Source organism: Lynx canadensis, chromosome D1 (genome assembly GCF_007474595.2).
Source record: "Lynx canadensis isolate LIC74 chromosome D1, mLynCan4.pri.v2, whole genome shotgun sequence".
Classification (NCBI taxonomy): Eukaryota; Metazoa; Chordata; class Mammalia; order Carnivora; family Felidae; genus Lynx; species Lynx canadensis.
In genome coordinates this window covers 72,717,327-72,741,679 of record NC_044312.2, presented here as the reverse complement: position 1 = coordinate 72,741,679, position 24,353 = coordinate 72,717,327, and the positions used below count along the sequence as shown (strand labels likewise).

Genomic DNA, 24,353 nt, shown 5'->3' with positions numbered 1-24,353 from the left:
TCGGAAACAGGCTCCAGGCTCTGAGCCATCAGCCCAGAGCCTGACGCGGGGCTCGAACTCACGGACCGCGAGATCGTGACCTGGCTGAAGTCGGATGCTTAACCGACTGCGCCACCCAGGCGCCCCATAATTTGCTTCATTTTTATGTGATATCTTTATGCCTCAAAAATATTTTGTTTTCATTTCTTTCACCAATATGCTGCTAGTGTACACGTCATTGTGATGCCAAGGCTGCTCCTGTGGTTTGTTTTTTTCCTGTTGACTATACATATGCAAATATTCCTTCATGACCAAAGTATAGTTTGGGTTCTTTAGCATTTCAAGCACTTAGGAAAGGTCACTTTTCAATAATTGTTTAAAATAAGACTTGATTATTAATAGAAAATCTAGGATGATCTGGTGTAGCAAATCAACCTGATTGAGCCAGGCCTGTTCTAGATAGCTTTATTTTCTCGATGGATCCAAATGACATTTGAATACAGTAGACTATCTTTTTTTTTTTTTTTTGGATAGACTTTTTATCAAATTGATCAGTATTAATCAATGGAAGCTGATCTCAGGACACCAGTAATTTTCTGATTAAAGCAGAACTCCACAGTCTATATAAGTGGTTCTGATTAATGTACACTTTCTTGTACAGAATTCCTTCTTGCCTAGTGATGATTGGGATACATCACTATAATGCAGTATGATAACGGGAATAATGAAATCTGTGCATTCCTATAAGGCTTCTAAGCAACGTGTTGTAAAGAGCAATGTATATATTATATAGCATGCAGTCTTTTCCATGACTAATTTGAACTTTTCATGATTAGAATGAGATATGAATCTTCAGGTCCTTCTATATCAGTTTGAATAAGATGGTAGTACTTGTGATAGGGAGCATTTTGCTTTGGAAGGAGAAAGCTGGGATTGTATTTTCACTCCTCCTGTTCTACCTTCTCACACTAATTTGGATAGGGTTGCTTTCCATAAAGGCAACTTTACCATAATGAATCATTTGGAGATGAGATTGAAAGGGCTCTCTTTGATTATTGAGTCAAACCACCTGCATTAAGCAGGAAAGAGCCTACTCTGTTCCTTACATGAACATACCCAATCTTTCTTGAACACTGCTAATGAATGTGCCTTAATTATCTTGATATGCAAATTATCCCACTGTTTGATTGTCCTCTGCAATAAGAAGTTTTCCTTGCTTTCCAAGAGAAATGTAACCTTTTAAAAGAAGAACAACTTCAAGCCATTATTGCTTTTGTTAATATACCTTTCAATGTGATGACACTTATTTTTTTATATTATTAACCTTTTAAGTATTATTTTGGTATTACTGCATTCTCATGACCTCTAGGCATTATTTTTCTAGGTGATGCAAATTGAGTTCAATAATATATCTCTGTGTAAACCACATTCTCAAATCCAAAGTATAAATTATAAACCTTTGCTAATAAAATTTTACAATCAGGTAAAAATTAGAAATGAATATTTATACATTTCATTTATCTTCTTTATATTTCATTACCATCCCAGAAAATGGGAAACCTTATTTAATAAAATGATTGGGAACTATTTTGTAAACTTTTGCTTTCATTATAATTTAACTCTGATTTGTTTTCACTGCTGGTGTACTGAGAGTACCTAGAATACAATATTCTCAAGTTCATCAAACTTCTGGGAAGAAATGTGCCCTCATTTAAGCATAAATAGATTATGGTGGCATAATAGAAGAGATTCATTTACCTTGAAACACACAAAATGAACATTTTTTTTTTTTGGCAATTACTGTTATTTAGGAATTTTTTGTTTAGCTCTAGTGGTGACCTAGTAGCTTTTTTACAGAAGGACTGGGTTAGCTAAGATTAAGCTAATGTAATCCATAAACAAATTGAGAAAAGTTTGCTCCTGAATTCAGAGTTAATATGTGGCCTTCAGTTTTTGAAATTATTTTGTTCCTGGTGTGCTTCTACCAAACATACCTCTCTCATTTTTTTTTTTTTTGTTCTTATACTGGCATATCTTGTATAGGGGTTGATTATAGTTTTTTTTTTTTAGCTTTCTGAAATTGTGAGTAAGAATAGAGTTTCGCTGTCCTTTTGACTACTGTCCTTGGAACCATGAGGATGCACACAATAAAGCAAGGAATGACCTGAATCTGAGTTTTTTGAGTATTTGGAAGTTAGAGAAAAAAATGTAAATTCATGCCTATGTTCCCTACTGGCTGCCCCTCGAGAAAGAGCCTGGGCTCTAAGACTGTAGGTGAGCCATCAATTCCAGGTTGTGTGCTGCCCCCAGGTATAGCAATGTACGGCTTCCAGACATTGAGGGCATCTGAAGACAGAATTAGACGTCTACTTACTGCTTTCTGGTAAATTGGTGACATTTTTGTGCCTACTTTCCCTTTTCCTGGAAATGTAAATACAGATAGATAGAATAGATGTTTTATTAGCAACACAGTCTCTGAGGTATCATTTTTAGTCTCTTTGTACTTGTTCTGTGTGTTAAAAGCTTAAATTAGAGAACTGGAGAGGTGATTTTAAAATTTCTGGGTTACCAAGAGTTTCTTGTTAATCCTTTACATGTATGAAATTTGAAGGCTTTTGTGGTATAATTCTCTAAATTGGGACCCTCACTGGACAAGATCCAGTGAAGAGAGGAGGTGTTGGAATCCCCAGAGCAGTTGTGAGGTCTCAGTGTGTATGACAGAGGCAGCAGTTTGTTCTCTAGTTGTTCATCTCTGGACAAACGAGGCCATGGGAGGACTTCACTGTTAATAGAGCAGGATCTCTGTTAGGTAACAAACGGATTTATAACAGGACTTGATTGGGATCTGGTCCTTTTTAATATTAAGAATTGTGAGATATAAAGGGCATATGCTGAACTATTTTTTATGTGACCCCAGTCTCATCATTTTCAGATAGACAATGAAGACATAGGTAATTATTATACCGATATTTGTTTCCGGGGGGCTTAATTACTACCCTTTCCCTAGTGAGTCCCAACTACCTTACCTTTTTTCCTCAAAGTTTTAATATCTCATTTTTTCTGAAGCTACTCTGATACCCTTGAATGATTGCAGATCCCTTTCTCTTACAATGGCCCAGGTTTCTGTCTTGAATTATGGGGAAGTTTCCCAGAAGCTGGATTAAATGGCATTTCAACAGATTACTTGTGTCATACTACAAGCTCTTCTCTTCCCTGTTAATTCTGAGCCAGTGTCATACAAGAGGTCCCTGGTGCCCCGATTCTCCTATTTTTAAGGCTATTTGCCTGTTTGGGGTATAGGTTAGGAAGGTTTTTTACTTCACCTCCTTTGCTTCAGCTTCAAAATTCTGGTGTCTGGGTTTGTCCACTATTTCAAAGGGCTCTTCATTATTCCTCATTTGGGTGATAGCTAAATGGGTTCCTGGTGATCTTACTGATACCTGGATCCAGTGATGTACATATAATTTAGGCATCTACCATAGCCTTTGGTTCATTTAAAGCATACTAGCTGCTTTGGTGATTCTACATAAAAAATACAATTATTTTCATAAGTGCACTGGTATTTCTTTAATGGGGAAGAAAGAGAAAAACAACTGCAGAAAAGGACACCATGAAGATAATAGACTTGACACTAGAGTAAGTATTTATCTCATAAGAAAAGCTCTGTGGAATTGTTTGAGACTCTCCATGCAAAGAAACTTGCTCTGTTAAAACTTGTCCGATTATCCTTCTCTAACTTCTGCATAATCACACCCCTTATTCCCTAAAGCCTCAGATTGTAAAAAGCAAGCAAATAAACAAAAATTCTTGATTTAGTGAATATGTCTTCCTTGAGATTATTTAGAGGAAACATAACTTAGAGGAAAAGACATTGCCTTATTTATCTCTGTCACTAATTTGCTGTGTGACCTTACAGAAGTCACTTTATATCTTTGGACTTCAATTTCCTCATCTCAAAAATGAAACATTTGAGCTGTAATCACCAAGTTTCTTGCTGCTTTTAACTTTCTGGGCTTCAAAGTTGAAACTGTCTTAGCCAACTCAACCTAGCCCGGTAGTGTTGTTTAAGTTGAGTGTCATATGGTAGTTTGAATACTAATGAATTGCCAGATGAAAGTAACTGTCTGGAGTTGGTAGGCACACAAATCAGCTAATAGCTGAACCTTGATAGAATGTTGTCCCATGTGCCTGAAAGATCTTACTGTTCCATTACCAAAAAAATCATAAAATATTCTCATCTCTGGGGCTGCCTGTCCCGTGACATTAGATGTTTAAAGTATGATGTCTCTAAGGCAGTGGTAGTGTGCTTTAATTCTCTGTTGTTTAGAATATTGAGTACATTCAGTTCAGGGCACTACTATTTAAGAGCGGGAGAAACAAATTAGAACACACTCAAGGGAGAATGATCAGGATGGCTGAACCATGTCTTATGAGGAAGAAATCAGAGATGTTTTGCCTAGAAAAAGAGAAGATATAAGGGTAGTATAATAGCTGTGTGTTTTAAATTTTTTTTTTTCAACGTTTATTTATTTTTGGGACAGAGAGAGACAGAGCATGAATGGGGGAGGGGCAGAGAGAGAGGGAGACACAGAATCGGAAACAGGCTCCAGGCTCCGAGCCATCAGCCCAGAGCCTGACGCGGGGCTCGAACTCACGCACCGCGAGATCGTGACCTGGCTGAAGTCGGACGCTTAACCGACTGCGCCACCCAGGCGCCCCAATAGCTGTGTGTTTTAAAATGTTGTCGTTCTGAATGTTTACATGGGATATAAGAAAGGTTGAAATATTATTAATATTTTATTAACATTAATATAATAATATTCTATAATATTCTTTTGTTAATATTCTTATTAATAGGAATGTTTGGCAACCCTGCACAGATGGAATGGACTGCTTTGGGAGGTATGGAGGTGTTTAAGGAGAGGCCAAAAAAATTACTTGTAAGAGATATTGTAACAGTGAACATCACTACCAGCAACATCACCATTTAATGAACACTTACAATGTTACAAGCACTGTTCTAAGAGTTTTTATTTTTATTAATTCATCTGTTTTTCATAACAATGCTATGAGATAGGTTCTGTACTGCTGTTATCACTCCCATTTTATAGATGGGGAAATTAAGACACAGAGAGGTTGACTAACTCACCTGTGTTATATGGCAGGTAGATGGAAAAATTGCAATTTAACTGCAAAATCTGGCCCAGAGAGCCTATGTTTTGTTAACTATTTACCACCTTTTTCTGCACAGGGTATGAATCTTAGGTGGGATTGAGCAATTGGATTTTTAAGGACCTTTGAATCTTGAGATTTTGATTCAATATGTGAGGGTGATATGTATAGATGAGGCAAAGCTTTTCTATGTGCTTGTCTTGACAAGTTGGGGAATTTAGTATTTTTTCTGTATTTTATTTCCATTTATTAAATATCATGGTGATGAGGAAATTTAAAAAAACTTAGTATTGTGATTTTTTTATTTGAATCAAAATAACACTTTAAAACAATAGCTTTTATTTATTAGACTTGAGGAATCATGACACTGTAGTAAATAGTGGTACATTATATTCTGATGAATAATGAATAAATTTATTATTATTAAACAGTATAATAATAGTGTAAGGTGGCATGGTTTTGTGCCAACTTTGAGAATGCTACATAAATCTAATATATTCTACCAAGTTTCAGGGCTTTTTTAAGTTTATTTATTTTGAGAAAGACAGCATGAGTGAGTGAGAGTGGGGCAGAGAGAGAGGAAGGGACACAGAGAATTCCAAGGAGGCTGTGCACTGCCAGCGCAGAGCCCAACGTGGGGCTCAAACCCACAAACCATGAGATCATGACCTGAGCTGAAATCATGAGGCCTGAACCCATGAACCATGAGATCATGACCTGAGCCAAAATCAAGAGTCATACACTTAACAGACTGAGACGCCCAGGTGCCCCCAAGTATCAGTTTTAATAAAAGAGAAAAAGAATAAAACTTTGTTTTACTCTTAGAGTTAATGATACTTTTATCAAGAATAACCTGCTGTTAATTGGAACCAAATTCAGTATTTTCATTTATTTAAGCTTCCTTAAACCAATGCTTTTCCTAAAATATGTCACATTAGAGAAAAATGTACTTCTTCCTCTGAGAAAGAACCTATAAATGTTAGCAATTTAGTTTTCAGCATATTAAAAAGGTTACAGTTCCTTTGTTAGCAAGAAGTTATTGGAACCTAGATTAGGTAAAGCTTTATCTGTCAGTCACCCCATAATACTGTAGTAGAATATGTCTTATACCGCACAGTTGTCAGGTAGTTTTGGGCTCATCAAAAAAGAGCGTTTGAAGTGGGGAATCAGAAAAAGCAGTACGTATCTAGCGCATATACATATATATGTGTATATATATACATATATATATCTTGATATATATATCTTAATTAAAATATATTAAAATACATGTGTATATGTAATGTAACTTGAATGCTTAATTGAAACTTAAAATATATAAAATGCAGTGCATACAAAAGGAGGGGTGTAGAGCCATCTGTTCTGGCAGAGAAGACTAATCACTGACATGGCTGAATTGGTAGTACACCAACTTTTAGTTGGCTTTATTATTGTGTTTAATTTCTTTAAGGACATTGCATCCCATTAATTTCCTTCAGTCAAAGACTACCAAGAACACACCTGTAATGGAACAAATTGGTTTTATTACTCATTACAGTCGGGAGAACACACACCACAGGGAATCATCGAATGCCTCAGTAAGAAAGTATTCAAAAGAACATTTTGTAGGATTTGGGTTTTGTTTGAATGATTTGAGGTAGGGTTTAAGGAAACAGAATCTTGCTGTAGACTGGAGGCTGTCAGAAATCAGGGACAAACCTATAATTTGGTATCCCAATAATCTTATCTGGGGAGGGGCAGGTAGACTAGAATGAGGATAAAGCTGTAATTGGAAAGGCAGTATAACTGAAATGGAAAACAAAAACAAAAACAAAATGACAACAGGAGTACAATAAGACTGGACACATTTAATTCAGCCTTGCTAGTGGGTGGAGGAAAGAGTAAGAGAGGGTAATATTCTGTCCCTACAGTTAGGTTGGGCAGCAGGTAGGGAAGTTGATTCATGCAGCTGCATAGAGAGGCTATTTCCTAATCATTTCTCCCAGCACCAGTGACTTCCATTTGTATGTAGGTTTCAACTCCATTATGTAGGGCAAGATTCCATTCCTGACCTATGGTCTTTGCTTGTCTCGGTTCCTGACATCTTGTCTGACTTTTGCAACCTCAGCCTACAGTTCTCCTCTGTTTGCAGTTATGACTACCCTTTCATATTCTTGGTCAAGGTGCAGTTGGCAACCCAGATGAATTAGAGCAGTAGTGTACTGTAGCTGCTCCAGGACAGAACGGAGATAACCCATATGCAGTTAGGTTAAGTGGGAATTGATAGAAAGTATCCCTAGAAAAAGCTAATTACCAATGTTAAGGTTACTGGGGTTTTGTGAGGAGTCAGGTCTTGGAATTTGTTTGGGATGACTTTATATTAGTTTGTGATTTTTTGAGCATTGATATAGAAGAGAGTAATGTCATGTAGTATTTATTATTATACTTAGATGAACAAGAATAAATTAAAACCTAAAAATGGTGCCAGTGGTCATCATGACTGTATTTTCAGAATTAAAAATGGAAACACAAGACTATTGGACAAAGGGCGTTTGAATTTAGTAAGAGTAGTTATCATTGTTCTGAGCACTTTATATACTATTCATTTCTTACAGCAACTATTTGAAGATATAATATTAACTCCATCCCATAGAAAGGCAGAGTCTAAGTCCCACCCTCTTGACTATGTGCCAGCTTTGGTGTCTTACTATTGAATAGATTGCACTGACAGTTACATGGCATGACTCTTCAGACTAGGTTAGAAATAGTGATATAGCTTTCATCTGACTCTTTGTGGGGGTATGCACCCTTGGCAATCTGAGCTACCATGTAACAAGTCCAACTAGTCTGAAGCTAAAATCTTGGAGAGAAAGATCATACGAAGGGATCACATAGAGATAGAGGAAGGTGTCCAAGAAACCCCAGCTTCCAGCTCCACACTCTTGAAGTGCTCCCATTTGTGAATAAAGAAGCTTTGAGATGACTCCAACCTTAGCCACTGACTTACTGGCAACCTCATGGGAGATCTTGAGACAGAATCACCCAGCCCAGATGCTCCCAAATTCCTGATCCACAGAAACCATTAAAAAAAGAATAAATGATTATTATTGTTTTAAGCCCTGTCTTAGGGTGATTTTTATACAATAGATAACTAATATAGGGTACTTCTTGGTAACTCTTAGATTAGGGTTAATAACAAAGTGGAATTCCTGTCTCAAAGTAGGTAAAGTTCCTCTCTGGCAATGCAAGGTAAAAAAAAAAAAATATTTAGAAGGTAGGTGTTATTGGAATTGTGGCATCTTTTACTGTTGAGAGTGACTTTATTATGGCCTTGTGGAATGGGAAAAGCACTGGATTTAGAGTCAGAAAACCTACATTTGGGTTTTAAACTAGTTCTGCCAGTTCTACCTGTGTGACATGAAGGAAGCTACATGACCTTCTGAGTGTCACTTTTCTTCTTGCTGCAAATGAAGATATGGAACTTTGGTATTCAGTTCTTGGCAACCCATTTTTAGAACAACATCTAGAGACTCGATTGAATCAGAGGAGAATGATGAAGGGTCTGGTAATCATGTCAGATGGGAAATGGGTATAGAAACTGGAGGAGTGTCACCTAGAAAAGAACTATTAATTCAATCCCTCCCTTAAGATATTTGAACAACTCTAATTTACAGAAGAGAAAATAGATTGATTTTGTGCATCTTTTGAGGGCAAATGGGAAACAATGGGTAATAATGATAAGGATCTAGATTGTAAGGATTCCTTTTTAAATAATTAAATTTATTAGAAAATACTATTTGAGAGCCTTGATTATTTTTCTGGGTTCAAATTCAGGGAAATTATAATATACTAACTCTCTAGATATCTTCAAGAAGACTGATTTTTTTCTCTTAAATTCTATTTTATATTTCTTTCAAGAATCCCTTCATAAAATTATTTTTGTTTTTCTTTATTACATAAACTGTGTTCATCAATGATAAGTTAGAAAACACATAAAGCAAAGGGAAATAAAAATTACCAGTAATCTCATTGCCATTGAGAGATCACTATAAATGTTTTGGTGTATATCTCCCAGTGTCTTGTTTGTTTGTTTTGTAGCCATGTTTACCCTTATGCACACATCCAACAAAATTGAGGTTATGTACTAATCTAACTACAATTATCCTTTTTTTCCCATTTAATACATATTTATTTGTAAATAAATTATTTCTACAACATTTTTTGGTATTCGTATTCAACCTTGACAATATTTATTTTCTCTTTAAAAATAGTATTTATAATAGAATATTGCAAAATATGGATGACTTCAAAAAGAAAATTAAAACTACCTATTATCCCAATACTCAGAGGACTGTTAACATTTTGTTGGACATTCTGGTGTCTTTTCTTCTGTATATAACTCTTCCTAAAAAAATGTATATTGGTGTTTCTCACCAACATGCTTTTCACTAACAATACATTATGAATATTCCCCGATGTCACTACATTTTCTGCAAAAATATGATTTTTAATAATATCAAATTATTCTACCATCTGGACCAAACCATAATGCCCTCAAATGATCCCTACAATTGGATATGCAAGTAGCCCCTAATGGTTCATCACTATAAACAACACTATATTCAGCGTATATAATATTGTTTTTAATGGCTGTGTGGTATTCCATTGTGTCGCTATGTCATCTTTTATTAAATAAATCCTTTATTTTTTTAATGTTTCAGTTCTCAATATTTTGCTTAAATAAGCAATCCTGTCACTATTAGAACAAATCTTTACTCCTACCAGTATTTTTTTTATTATTCTTGACATATTTGGTGAGGAGTTGTTTCAAGTTCAGCAGCTGGTGATGTACTTAACATTTTGTTGGATGCTCTGGGGGCATATTGAAGAAACATGAGACATGGCCCCAATCCTTCAAGTGTTAAAATTTAGTTGCAAATATGACTAATACATGCAAAATAGTAATGAATAATTTATTGTAGTATATTATTAAATGCTAAGTTGTGTGGTTCTGATTAAGTGCTTCGATGTGTATTTCAGGGGGTAGGAGGGTAGTGAGGCCCAGGATAGTCAGGCAGGACTTCAAGGATGAAATGCAGTTTGATCTGAGCTTTGAGGAGTGGGTTGAGTGAATAGTCAAAGAGAATGTGGGCCATTCTAGAGGAAAGGAACATGAAGCACAAAAGCTCAGAAATGTATATATTTGATATATTCACAGTACCATGAGAAGGCTATTTAAGTTTAACATCTTTTTATTGCCACTGCTGAGCAATCAGTTTTGAATAACAACTTCTGAAAAATCTGAGCAATATTTATTTTAATATGTTTTTTCCAGTTTATTGAGATATAACTGACAATAACATTGTATTAAAGTGTACAACGTAATTATTTGATATATGTATGTATTGTGAAATGATTACCATAATAAGTTTAGTTAAAATCCATCACTTCACATGGAAGTGTGATTTTTTTATTTGCTTTTAATATTTACTTTTCTATCCCTTCAGACATGGAAACATCTTAATTAAATATTCCTAATTTGTGAAAATTGCTTATGTTTTCTACACACTTTGCCTGATGATTTTTTTTTTGTACTACTGTGTGGTTTTTCAGTCATCTGCATATAATATTGTATTGTATTTAATTCATTTCCAGCAAAAAAAATGCTTTAGATAATCTGAATCAATGTTATTCTATTTATGTTGGGACTGGGATCCTCTTAAATAATATTTCAAAAATGATTTTCACTGTTAGGCTTGTTGATGCCACTGAGGTTGGGAGAAAACAAATTTATAGTAAATTGTCTTTGAAAGAACTAATGCTAACTCAGGCCCCATATGCTTGGCTTTTGTGATGTTCATTTGTTCAGTCATGTTATACAGTGGTGTTTTCACAAGAAAGAACAAAAGAAGAGAAGTAATCTCTTTTATGTAATTTTTAAAAATCACAAGTAACTGGCCTTCTTAAAAATGTTTGTAATTATATCCATATTATAACATTAAGGCAAAGCACATTTATTTTATTGCCTTCATAGGGAATGAGAATTAAAGGACCTATACATCAGAATCACTTAGGATGTTCATCAAACTTCACATTCCTGGGCCCTACTCTTGGCAGTATAGAGGGAGGTGAGGGAATCTGCATTTTAACATACTTGTAGGGAATTCTAAACATTGAAGTTTGAGGACTATTGCTTTGAGACCAAATACTGTCTCAAATCTCTCCTCCACAGCTGTGCTGCAGTAACATGCAGCAAGACTCGACAGATATCATTGGGCATCTTTCCTCAAACTGAATTTCCTAAGACCTGTTTTGTTTTTAGGAAATTACATAATAAGTTGAGCTTTTTTTTCCCTTAATAAAACTTACTTAAAAGTTAAAAAAAAAAAGCAAAACTAAACAAAACAAAACTATAGATCCTTTGTCAAGTTTTTTGTTTTTTTGTTTTTTCCTAACTTGACATTATTGGCTTTTTTTTTTTTTTTAAATTTTTTTTTTCAACGTTTATTTATTTTTGGGACAGAGAGAGACAGAGCATGAACGGGGGAGGGGCAGAGAGAGAGGGAGACACAGAATGGGAAACAGGCTCCAGGCTCTGAGCCATCAGCCCAGAGCCAGACGCGGGGCTCGAACTCACGGACCGCGAGATCGTGACCTGGCTGAAGTCGGACGCTCAACCGACTGCGCCACCCAGGCGCCCCGACATTATTGGCTTTTATCCAACAGTACTCTCTTCATTATAAGTGTTTGGACTTAGTACCACTTTACTCAGATGAATTGCCTATAGGTCTCCATTCATGAGACCATCATTCCTTAAGTTTTAGAAAGTTAAAAAGTGGGGGCCAGAAATAGTAAAATTCACACCTTTCCATTGTTCCTAAGGTTGGTATAAGATGACTTATATGACTTAAGTCATTGATGATTTTATCCACTGCCTATGTCAGTGCCTAGTGACATATTGCAAGTAATTGTTACTTAATAATAATCCCAACAACCCTGAAAATAAGTTTTATTCCTACCTTGTACAATGATAAAAATACTAAATGCCTAGCATTTATTGAGTATAGTTATCTCATTTAATTTATATGGAAACTTACTTCTCTACGCTCCATTTTCCTTTTCTCCCCCTTTCCGTACCAGTTATTACTGTAACTTTTGCCTCATATTTCTTCCTCTACTTCTTAAAGCTTGCTGGGCTTCTTTGTGAAAAAGGAGAGAGATATAGGAGCAATTACAATTGTCACGCTTCTGATGAGAATCACAAAGACTAGCTCCTTTACATAGTTTTTCGTTGGGCAAGAGAAAACCCACGCTCAGACAGATAAGGTGAATGTAAGGTTACTGATGGGTGATGGCTAAATAATAGTTGTTTCCAACACTCAGTTCTGATTTAGAGAGATATAAAAAAATTTTCTTCCTGTAAACTTTTAGGTGTTTATTATTTTCAGTCTCAGATTTGCATTTTTTCCTTGCAGATGAATCTGACCCTCTTACCAGTTAGCTAACTTCTCTGTTCTGTGAAGTAATTCTTGTGCAAATATTTCTGTAACAAACTCGGCCTTTTTAAAAACAACCAACCAAACAAAAAAAACCATAAAAGTAAACCACTTTTAAATGTGTGTGACTATGTGCTAAAATACAAGTGGTGAAGATAAGGAATAGAATGAGGCTTTTGTAACTTTGACAGTTGTGTAGCTAGGAAAAAATAAAAAGATTCTGCTCAAACCCTAGTGCACAAAAATATTCCGGTTGGCTAACTTTGTGGCACTGATTTAGATGTTTTATATGTTTTCTGTTGAATAATTAATATTGGATATTGAAGCTAATTTCTCTTTTGGTTCTAAATTCAAGGGTAATGTTATTGTGATGTACATATTTTTAGGCTGTGGGAAGAGCATTTAACAAAAGTGCCAATGGAAAGAAAAACTTTGTCCAGCTTAATAATTAATAATTATTGAATCCAAACTATTTTAAATGAAAGGTGTAGGAATAAGTAAAGTGTCCATATTAAAATGAAGTTTTTGAACCACTTGGATTGGTTTCTAATAAAAAAAAAACAGTTTGAATCTGCAATTTCAGGGTAGTTCTTTTGATAATTGCTTCTTTCATGTTTAGTATTTTTAAAGCAGAGACGGCTTAATATTATTTGTTCATCTAAGCCTCATATGCTGTCATTCTGAGTTTGGGATTTTTCTCCAATGATATGCAGAGAAACAAATGTTCTAATGGTTTTATTTTATTTTGTTTTTATAGGAGTCAGAGAATAATAAGTTATGTTCCCTATATTCCTTCCGAAATACCTCTACCTCACCACATAAGCCTGACGAAGGGAGTCGGGACCGCGAGATAATGACCAGTGTTACTTTTGGAACCCCAGAACGCCGCAAAGGAAGCCTTGCCGATGTGGTGGATACACTGAAACAGAAGAAGCTTGAGGAAATGACTCGGACTGAACAAGAGGGTATGTGTGGACTTAACTGTTGGGCTTTATTCTTTTAAAGATTCCAGGCCTTTTAAAAAATGAGTGGGATTTCAAGGGCCAAAGCAGTGCGTAATTGGCACTAGCTAGGAAAAAGTTATTCAGAGGTTACCATGGTGATGGCAGATTGTGATCCATTGAAAGTATTAAGCAGATAGCTCCATTTTTCTAAACTTTGTGCATTTTATTTGGTTCTTATGATAACAAATTAAGGTTTTAAACTAACTGCAAGCCTTACCCTTGAAAAAGATGTAGTATGGGAACTTTTGCAGCTGCAACTTAATTTTTCATTTCTCTCCTTCACTTCCTTTTAACGGATAGTGTTTTATTATGAAAAGACCAACTGTTTAAAAAGAAAAAACAAACAAACAAAAAACTAATTTATTTCTCATTTTTATAAATATTACAGATTTATAAATATTATTCTTTCACCTTCAAATGTTGTAGAATTGAGAATTGAGGTTTCTAATATTGTGAAAGCTAAATGCTCAAGGGAGAAGTGCTGTGACACATGACATCTGTTGCAGCGTCCCACATTTCATCTACCTTCTCCACTCTCTCAAGAGTCCACTTAGGTTCATGTAGGTCCTAAAAAACAAATGAAAAAAGACTCTATCATAATATTGTTAAATTGAATAAATCAAGCCTAAGTGACTGCTATACTTATGTGTGTCCTTTCATTCTTTATGTATAGATTTTAGACTTTGAAATGTAGGGCAGTTAATGGTTCTGTATTTATTGCTAACATCATAAGTTAAATTTAGACTTCTGTGACACTATCAAGAAATGGGGATATAAGGGAATTTTTCATATAACTTAATTTTATTCCTCTAACGGCTTAAAAGTTTAAAAGTTTCAAATCAATTTTTGTGGATGTGTCCATCACATCAACACAAAAGGAGTTTCTAAAATGTATTACATCCTTACCTAACTTACCAACCAGATTATATGGCACAAATGTAAATGCTTTTTGATAACTCAGGATCATGATGCAATAGACTATGGACTCCAATCTAACAATTACGTGACCCTGCATTAATTCTTCAGTCTCCCTGAGCCACAAAATGTAAAATTTGGGATGGTACTAATACTTAACTTGGAAACTCAAAAATTTTGAGAATTAACTATAATAATGAATATAGAAGTCTCTTATGAACAGTAAACTACATAAACTTGGGGTATTGTGATGATTGTCATATTATAAATGTCAATTATTTTATCGTGCTATAATGTAATGATGCCCCTAGAGATCATTGAGATAATTAGGACTGTTTGGCCTTATGGTTATTTCTCTGTAATTATGAAACTTTGGAATGCTTGTGTCCGCTTGATATAGATATTTTTTTCGGTGCATGCGTGTGTGTGTGTGTGTGTGTGTGTGTTGGTTTCTCCTTTTTCAATAACAGGTTTCAGGCTGTTACTTTTTGCTTTGTTGTGAAAATTTTCTAATTTCTTTCATTTTTCATTTATAAATTATGAAAATATATGATCATGACCGCTGGACCATGTGTAAAATATACATATATATATCTGGGTGAGTTGCTTAGAGATTCTGGGTAATATACATGATTTTTAGTGCATGGGCTTCTCCCTGCTCAGACACTTTATTTTCCCCTACTTGGCTATGTTCTAGAATGATTGAGGCTGTCAGATCAATAATGTCTGATTGAGATTGCTAGATGATTTTTAATTATGATTTCCAAAAAGATGGTTTTAGTTCCATAAGAAAGAGGGTTTCAAGATACTTTAGAGAACTCTTTAATGTAAAAATAAAGAAATTGATTTGTGATGATTTTTTTTGGTGTGGACTCCAGGAGAATTTAAAATAATTTTTATCTTGCAAGTCATGGTTAGTTTTCCGTTCTTCCTCCTTATTACTGTGTGTCGAAGGTTTGATACAAGAGAGGCATTTGCAAGATGAGACCTCTCATTTAAGAGTACTTTATCACTCACTATATTCCTACTATCAAAGAATATTTTTATGTGCTTTACTGAAATTTGTTTTCAGTATATAAACTATATACACTTTAGGCATCAGAAAACCAGGCATTTTTTAGTGTGTATTAATGTGTATATTAAATATAAATATGAAGTGATAAAAGTAGGTTCTTCAAACTTACACATTCTACAAATCTGGAAGGAATGCTGAATATAATGTATGAAAGAAACAAAGCTCAAAAGGTTTTGACAAACCGAAAATGTGAACTTAAAACTGACCCATCAAGATAAAATTTAATAGATCTTCTTGTCAAGTCCAGAGAGTATGACCAAAACTCCTAGCTGCACAAATAATTACTGAAGGAAATTCAAGTAGCAGACATAGGAATTTTTTAAAAAGCTTATGAGGTTTAGGTGGCAGAAAGTGCACTGGGGTCCACATGATGAATATTGCCCAAAATTTGCCAATGCTGCCTCAGTCAGCATTACTAGAATTACAGTATGTAGCATTCAAGAAGTGGTAGTCCCATTGAACTCCCTGCTCAATAGAATGCATCTGAATTATTGTGTCGGGTTGAGAATTACCACACTTTAAGAGGGACTGGAAAGCATTGGGATATTCTCAGAGGAGAACAGGTGACATGATAACAGACATACAATTATATAATAAGAGGGATGGTTGAAGGAACTAGTATTATTAATCCCAGAGAAAATAGATCAAGGATGACAGGATGGTTGTCTTTAAAGATTAAAGTCATGTGGAGGAAGAATTGGGTTCATTCTATGTAGCTCCATAGCGATAGAATGAAGATCAGTGACAAGAAGTTGCAAGGAACCAGATTATCATTTATAACAAGATTAATTGTCTAACAGTTGTACCTGTCCATGTATGGAAGATAATAAATTGCCCTTGGAGGCTTGTGGCAATCTTAATTGCCATTTTAATAGGGCTAGGGGACAGGAGATTGGTCTTTTCCTAATGCCAAGGCTCTATGAATTTTTATGAAAAACAATATGCTTATACAATATTTTATAGTTCATCATATATATGTATTTATAGTTCTAATCAAGAACTACATAGTATCATGATTACTTTTATGCAAGTTTTCTTTTTATTTTACAAGGTGCTGTATTAGAACTGAGGAATTCTTATCTGTTTACTTTTTTTTTTTTTGCCTTGGATTCCTTTGGTAGTCTGGTGAAGCCTACAGGTTATTTTTTAGTTTAAATAGATAAAGTAAAATACACGGGATTACAAAGAAAATGAATTATATTAAAATATTAAATAATTTTATAATTTTGTGATATGGTAGAAAGTGCTACTTTACTAATGTATTAAACAACAAGATCTAATGGATGGACTCAAAATATCAAAATTTTAAAGTAGTGATAAACATAAAAGACATTTTGAGATATCGTTAACAAGTTCAGTGCGATCTAAAAATACATTATAATTCTATCAGTTACAGTATCACTACCAATATATTATGGCTTGCTGCCTGCATCCACAATTTGAGGAAGTGCAAATTTTCAATTAGAGGTTAGTGAAAAAGAATTTTTTCCAACCAGGTTCACCATCCAAGGTCCCTGAATTCTGTAGAAACGAGAAAAGAGGAAGGGGTGCATATGGGAGAGTTATTAGGAGATAGAATTGTTAGGAGGTGACATTTAAATGAGGAGACCAAGGGAGAGGAATGGTTCAAATGTTGCTCAGGGTTTTTAAAACTTTGTGTGAATATCTGTCTCTCTCTGTCCCAAAAATAAATAAACGTTGAAAAAAAAAAATTTAAAAAAAAAAAAAAAAAGGGGCGCCTGGGTGGCGCAGTCGGTTAAGCGTCCGACTTCAGCCAGGTCACGATCTCGCGGTCCGTGAGTTCGAGCCCCGCGTCGGGCTCTGGGCTGATGGCTCAGAGCCTGGAGCCTGTTTCCGACTCTGTGTCTCCCTCTCTCTCTGCCCCTCCCCCGTTCATGCTCTGTCTCTCTCTGTCCCAAAAATAAATAAACGTTGAAAAAAAAAATTTAAAAAAAAACTTTGTGTGAATAGGAGGGTGTTAATACAATTAATAAAAAAAAAATAGAGGAACATGTTTTGGAGATGGGAGCCATGAAGATTTCTATTTCTTGAGTTTGTTTCCTAATTTAATGACCTGCTTGGAGCAGTAGTACAGAATAGTATAACAGAATTTCTGATTCTATGACAGCTGTATTTCAGGTCTAAGGAGGTGTAATAGCTCCAACATTTGCCTGGCTTTGACCCTTTAAAGCCCCATGTCCCTCTCCTTATGTGGGACAGCTCTTATCCCATGGGACATAGCAGAGCTTTCAAAAGAGCTTACTCACCTCTCTCTCACCTCTATTTCCTGGTTTGAAGGCCATACCTCATGAATGACAAGCCTGTGTGATTGACATAATAAATGACTTTTCCTGAGTCATTCTTGTCCTGGAGAATGTTTTGACTCTATCAGGCTAAAAGCCTTCCCCCTCACTTCCCCTCCTATACCGGAACTGATCTATTAAAAGTTCATTTATTATGGTCTATTTTAAAACAATATCTACATGATAAAACAAAACTCTTCACATAGCATTAGGAAAGTTATTCTCTTACAGGCAGATCCTTTCATCAGCCAAATAATTGTCCAGTGTTTTATCTGCCATCCCTCAAGAAATGCCTTCTTCAGAGCAATGATTTGACTGGATTGCTGAAACAGTGATGAACAAAGGTGTTCTGTCTGAAGTGCCTCTTCTGAAAGTGAGATTTGTGGGAAAATAGACAAGGTTTCTGTTTTTTTGTAAATGTAACCTTGATTTTTTGGTCATAGGTACGTAGGAAGATAGATGATAGGTAGATAGATAGATAGATAGATAGATAGATAGATACATGGATAGATGGATAGAATGAATACAGAATCTACCTTTTAAAATACTGTTGATATTGGTGGGTAGAGTATGCAGAAAGACTTTGATTATAGGTTGAGGTTAAAATGCTTCCAAGATAAAAATCCTTCAGCTGTGATTAAATGATGAATTTTAGTTATCCTTGTATCACCCATCGTGTTGCCAATGTTGCTGGGCTCTAACATAAGCGACAGTTGTCAGAAAATGAATACTTTAAAAAGGACTTCTATATCTAAATACATATATTTAATCAGAGAGTCCTTTGGCTTCTGAAAATAAGTTGTCTAATGAGAATTTCATTTGAGCAGCTGCGACTGAGGAGGTCAACAGGCATTGCCTAGGAGAATATGGCCCAGCTGGTTAAATCTGGTTGTTGTCGTGATTTAAATGGTCAAGTGCTGCTTGTAATCCAGGACCGTCTGTTTGTAAAGGGAAGAGTGAGTGCTTCAGCATAATGTACAGCTGTTTTAATCTCTCTTTAATAATAGTGCTTCAGCCACTATCATGTCTTGTGTATCATACTACTAAGTATATGATCCTAGGCTGGGTAAACCGGTTTGGGTCAGGTTCTGGAGGCATGTGAGCTTGGAGAGAAAGGGATACAATGATATAAACTTTAACTCTCTGACAAAATAAAATCTTCTTTCCAACTTTTTGGCTTTTTTAAAAGACGTATTCTTTAGGTAATAATTATTGTGATCAAAAAGGAGTGATATAGTTTGTAGCTAGATAGAAACATTTGAATGAGTGAACTCTCTTTGATAGAGGCTGTAAACTTAATGGAAAGTATGCAGGATCGGTACAGTTGTATAGAATATACTTTGGACAGAAATTAGAGTATTAGTCCAGTGCAATTGTGTGCCACAAGCTATCATGATGGAGAAAGTATGTGGTTTCATTTGACTGTGTATGTGGAGAAAGGGCAGGAGCATTTGAGCTTTGGATTCCTGGTGGGATAGGCTTTCCAATGGATTATGCAGCTGTTACCCTGCACAAGAATGAACACGTGTTTATGTGTATATCTGACAGATTATTATCATTATTCACATCTCTAAACAATAATTTGGATTTTTACATATATTTTTACTGAATTATATTTAGTTAGCATATATGTTGGTATGTATTGCTTATCTGATTGCTGTTGCTGTACTAAAGAGGGAATGTGGTGTAGTTTCAGCAATGGGGAAACTCAGTTTTGAAAATCATGTTTCTGAGTGAGCTAGATCTGTGTTTGACCATAAATTCTATTATTTAGAGGGACCGTAGAGTCTACTGATTGAGAATGTGGGCTCTGGAGCTAGACTGCCTATGTTTGAAATTCAGCTCAGCATTTACCAGGGGGATGACATAGGGCACCTACCTCTCTGTGCCTCACTTTTCTCAATCAGAAATTGGACATAATTATAGTGCTGTCATAGGATCAGGATTTAGTTAATTCAACTAAAGCATTTAGAGCATTACCAGCATATAGTAAGTGTTCAATAAATGTAACCAATGTTACTTTCTAGCTGTATGACCTTGAACAAATGACTTAGTCCTTTTGTGCTTCAGTTCCCTCATCTGTAAAACTAGATGAATGGTACCTACTTTGCAGGGTTGTGTGAGGATTTCACACATTAAATAGATAAAACACATAGCTTCTATAATTGTAATTATTACTACTGTTGCTATTGTTATTATTGGAAGAAACATTTTTGAGGGAAATATTACAGGAATCTTTTTTTTTTTTTTTTTTTTTTTTTTTTTTTTTTGGCCACAGACAGAATCATAGGAAATGTCCCATGGTGTTAGGGGATTTAGCATTTGGCAGCAATGATGTTCCTGTTTTCTGGAAGAGCAATTCAGTTTAACTCTCCTTTCAGGCTTTTTGGAAAGGCTGATAGTAAAATTTCCCCACTGGAAGCCAATCTTCCCTGCTGAGAAATATGCGGAATATGATGTTGTCAGTGAGAGAGGTTGGTAGAGCCTTGGATGAGGTTTTCAGATAGTACCCAGTTAAGAGCAATGTGTTTTTGTTAGAGAAAAAAAATCTATTAAAAGCTCATGCTAAAAAAAAAGTTTAACTTTCATACCATGCTAGAGCATCAAAAGAATTTTTTAAGGCAAAATTTATGGATGTTAGGTTTGCCACTGTTGTGATTGAAGGGTTATATTGGTGAAGCATTTAGAATTCGAGATCCAGACCCTTCTTTATATTTCTCATTCATGGAGGTTATAGGAAAGGCTTTGGATTTTGCATAAGAAACACATTAAGTATTCATTACAAATGCCCCCAGAATTATTATTTCAAATAAGTTGGAAATTTCAAGTCATTTCAATGCTGAAGTTCCCCAACACCACTCATAATCTAAGTGAAGAAGCAATCAGGTATTCAGAGCAATGCTGATGCAACTTCATTTCATTTTTTCTTCTTTTTAAAACACTGCATCTTTCCTTCTTATGATATTTGTGTCCTCGCTCCTGTTTTAAAGAGTTTGTAGCATATTCATAGCAAATGCAATCTAGTACAGATAGTTTAAATAAACATACTTTCTGAAAGTATTTTCCAATTAGGGATTACAATGTGCTAGAAGTACTAGTGTTTGAATTATGAAAATCATTATGTTTGGTTTGTTTTTGTGTTAAGTATATTTGCTTTCTAATACTCTGGAAACTGGACATCCTCTCATATAACTTTATAAAGGATATAATCAGGCTGAATCCGGTGAGCCCCAGGCGTTCTGGACAAATCTTGGTTATTTTAATTTGCTCTTGTTTTACAACTCCCATTTACAGTGTTGGCAACATACTAGTTGGTTGAATCTTTTTCTTAACTTCATTTTGTGTGCCTGTACCTTGAAAAGATACTTCACATTTGTTGGTCCATTTCTGTTTCTGCAGATTTAAACGTTCTTTTCTTAAAGCTCTTTCTCGAAGAATGTTAAGAACAGATACAGGCAATTGCTTTTGACTTTTTCTCCTATTTACCTGGGAAGCAAGAAGGTGCTCTCCTGGTATTTTGTTGTTTAGAAAAAGGATGCAGCTTTCTGATGGTTTATTAAATAAGCCATATTCTTACATGGTTTTTGAACCTGTAGAGTTTGAATGATCATTGTCATTTCACATTTCTTTCATTGAAAATTAATTAGATTGACTTATTCAGGATTTTTTTTGGGATTCTTAAAAGTAATAGGAGGGGTGGTTTTTAGATTCAAATTCTTTTACTTTTATAATATGTATATAAAATGCAAAGAAAAATGAATATAAAAGGAAATGGTAAATTTAAACATGTATTTATTATGTGATATGTGATACATAGTATAGGACATACAAAAAAAATGCCTGTGAATTCATCATCCAACTTAATATAAATTAGTAACACTACTGAATCTACGTGTTTTGTTCACCTGTCCAATCTCTGTTTTCTACCTAGATGTAACTATTGCCAGAACTTTGTGTTTATCATTTCCCCTTTTGTTTTAAAACAGTTTTATGTGTCCCAAAATATTGTTGTTTAGCTTTGTTTTAGGACTTTGTAAAAATGGTACTATACCATAACCTTCTATGTCTTGTTTTTTATACTCATAATTATATTTTAAGCTCAATGTTGCTGTATACAGCTCACACAATTTTGCTGTGTCTGGTTCATTTTCATTTTCATATAATATTCCATGTGTTGTTCCCTAGAATGATAGTCAGGAGTATAGTCTCCTGTCTACTGTCTCTGGACATTTGGATGCTATCATTTTCTGCTAGTACAAACAATGATGCTGTGAACATTCTTGCACCTGTCTTCTGCTGCACATGTGCATGAGTTATTCCCAGGAGTGGAGTTGCTGTTGACCAATTTTTGTATTCTTTTTCCATTCTGTTGGAAAACATTACAGAAAGAAGTTGGGGCTACAGTGTGTGTGTGTGTGTGTGTGTGTGTGTGTGTGTGTGTGTGTGTATTGTAATCCTTGAAAGCTTTAACTTAACTGCCTATACCTTTTGGTTCCACCTTCCTCAAAATGTCTAGTACAGGTTTCTTTTTATCATTGAGCTTTTCAGAAGTTCACAAGAGCCTTTGATGGACCCTTCACTGCAATTTTCCTTTTTCTTTTGTTGTATCTTAATAGAATATCTTCAACATTTCTTTCAACTGTGAGCACAAGTGTATTGTCATTCTCTCACTGAACTATGATTACTAGATTTGTTAGGGAACACTGTTTTCCCATTTTGACTCCTTATTGACGTTTCCAGTTTGGTGTGGTATTTGAATTAAAGAAATTCCTGATCTGTAACCATCTCAGCTTCACAATCACTTTTTTTCTTCAATGCCTACTTTAAATTCAAGATTTGACTAGCAAATCTGTTGATTATTGCCACTATTCTATCTAGCCATTAATATTGAAATAGTTTTCTAGCCAGTTGACTTATTACCTGTAAGTCTTTACCTTTTCTTTAGAATACTTAATTTGAGAATCCATTGATGTACTGGCCTGGATTTGGTACATGTTCTTGTCCTGACATGTTCTTGTCAGTGATTTTCTTTTTCAAACTATTTTCAGGCTAAAAGTCATCCAGATCAATCTTGTGACTCATTTTTCTTTTATTATGCTTGAAATTGTCCTTTTTTATTCCCAGTCTCTTTTTTCTGATGTGATAATCTTCATGAATATAGCAATAAAAAGTACCATCCAATTTTGGTGTGTGAAGAGTCACTGTCCAATGAAGTACTTACAGACAAAACCATGGATAATTGGCTCAGAAAGTGCCATATATGGTTTGAGAGATTGGCAAACAGAAGGTAGTATTGGTAGGATACCATGATCCAGAAGAAGGTAAAGGTAAATAATTCTGCCTTTGGTCTGGGCCTTCAAGGGAATTTATAGCCATAATTATTAACCATACAAGGCTATGGTTTAATGCTGAATAACTGTGACACCTAGACCTATCATAGCTTTCTTAATTTATGTTTTGAGGGTTTAAGTATAACTCAGGAGCCATCACTGAGAGACCAGACAACTTCCACAATGAAGTCATAATATACAGACCATCCACTAGCATTGGGAGTGCAGAAGTTAGAGGCCTGTGGGCATCCCTAATTGCTTTCAGATAATGAATTGAAAATGTGTAAATACAAATAAATGGTTAGATAAAAATTGAAGGTATAATGAAACTATGAAAAATAACTATGAAAATGTGACAAAGTATTGAATTATTTGCAACAAAAACCATGCGGCAGCAACAACAGCAGCAGAATCACTATGCTAATGTATGACTTGTGAATGAAGGCGCCCTAGAGTTAATGGGCATTCTTTAGAGTAGCTAACAAACTGTGTACAGTGGGGTCCATTCCACTCCAGAATGCAGCTGTAATTTGTTTAATTGGAACTTTTTAGCAGACGCATCAGAAATACCTCTTATCTTTAATTTTTTGCTTGTGTCATAGATGGGAGAGATGGAGAATTTAAAAATTATTGCATAAGCAACATGTTATTTTGGAGCTATCTCTCTTTGTTTTCAGGTAGAAGAAAGAGACTGGGGGAAATTGCATCATGTACCTGATGTACAAAGTCCAAAAAATTATCCTTTGATATTTTTGATAGTGTTTGATTTTACCACCTATAGTGATTCAGTGTCATTTTGGAATACAGAGGACAGCAATAAGTTAATGTTGTTTGTTTATAAATATTATTGACTCAAATCTCATGTGTACAAAAGGCTTATGTATTAATTTTATTTTTTCATTATTTTTATTTAACCTTTAAACCCCCATTCTGACTAATAGCAGAAAGTCTGATCTCAGTTCCAAGTAAACTTCCAGTTACGTTAGAATTTAACTTCAGTTGGTTAGAATTATGCCCCCTTTACTTCTTCATGATAGTCAGAGGGTTTAGGCATTTTACTAGCATTGGAGCATTGGTATCAGGTCAATGGTTATTAATCT

The 24,353-nt window shown here is 35.0% G+C and overlaps 1 protein-coding gene across 9 annotated transcripts in view; it reads left to right on the top strand.

Annotated features, from left to right (window-relative positions):
- Positions 1 to 24,353, top strand: part of SOX6 (SRY-box transcription factor 6) — a 620,069-nt gene that overhangs the window by 264,839 nt on the left and 330,877 nt on the right. For all 9 annotated transcript variants that reach the window (XM_030330807.1, XM_030330815.1, XM_030330812.1 and 6 more), the window contains one exon: positions 13,384 to 13,591. In XM_030330807.1, the coding sequence (XP_030186667.1) occupies positions 13,384 to 13,591 (208 nt within the window). The remainder of the gene's footprint in view (positions 1 to 13,383; positions 13,592 to 24,353) is intronic.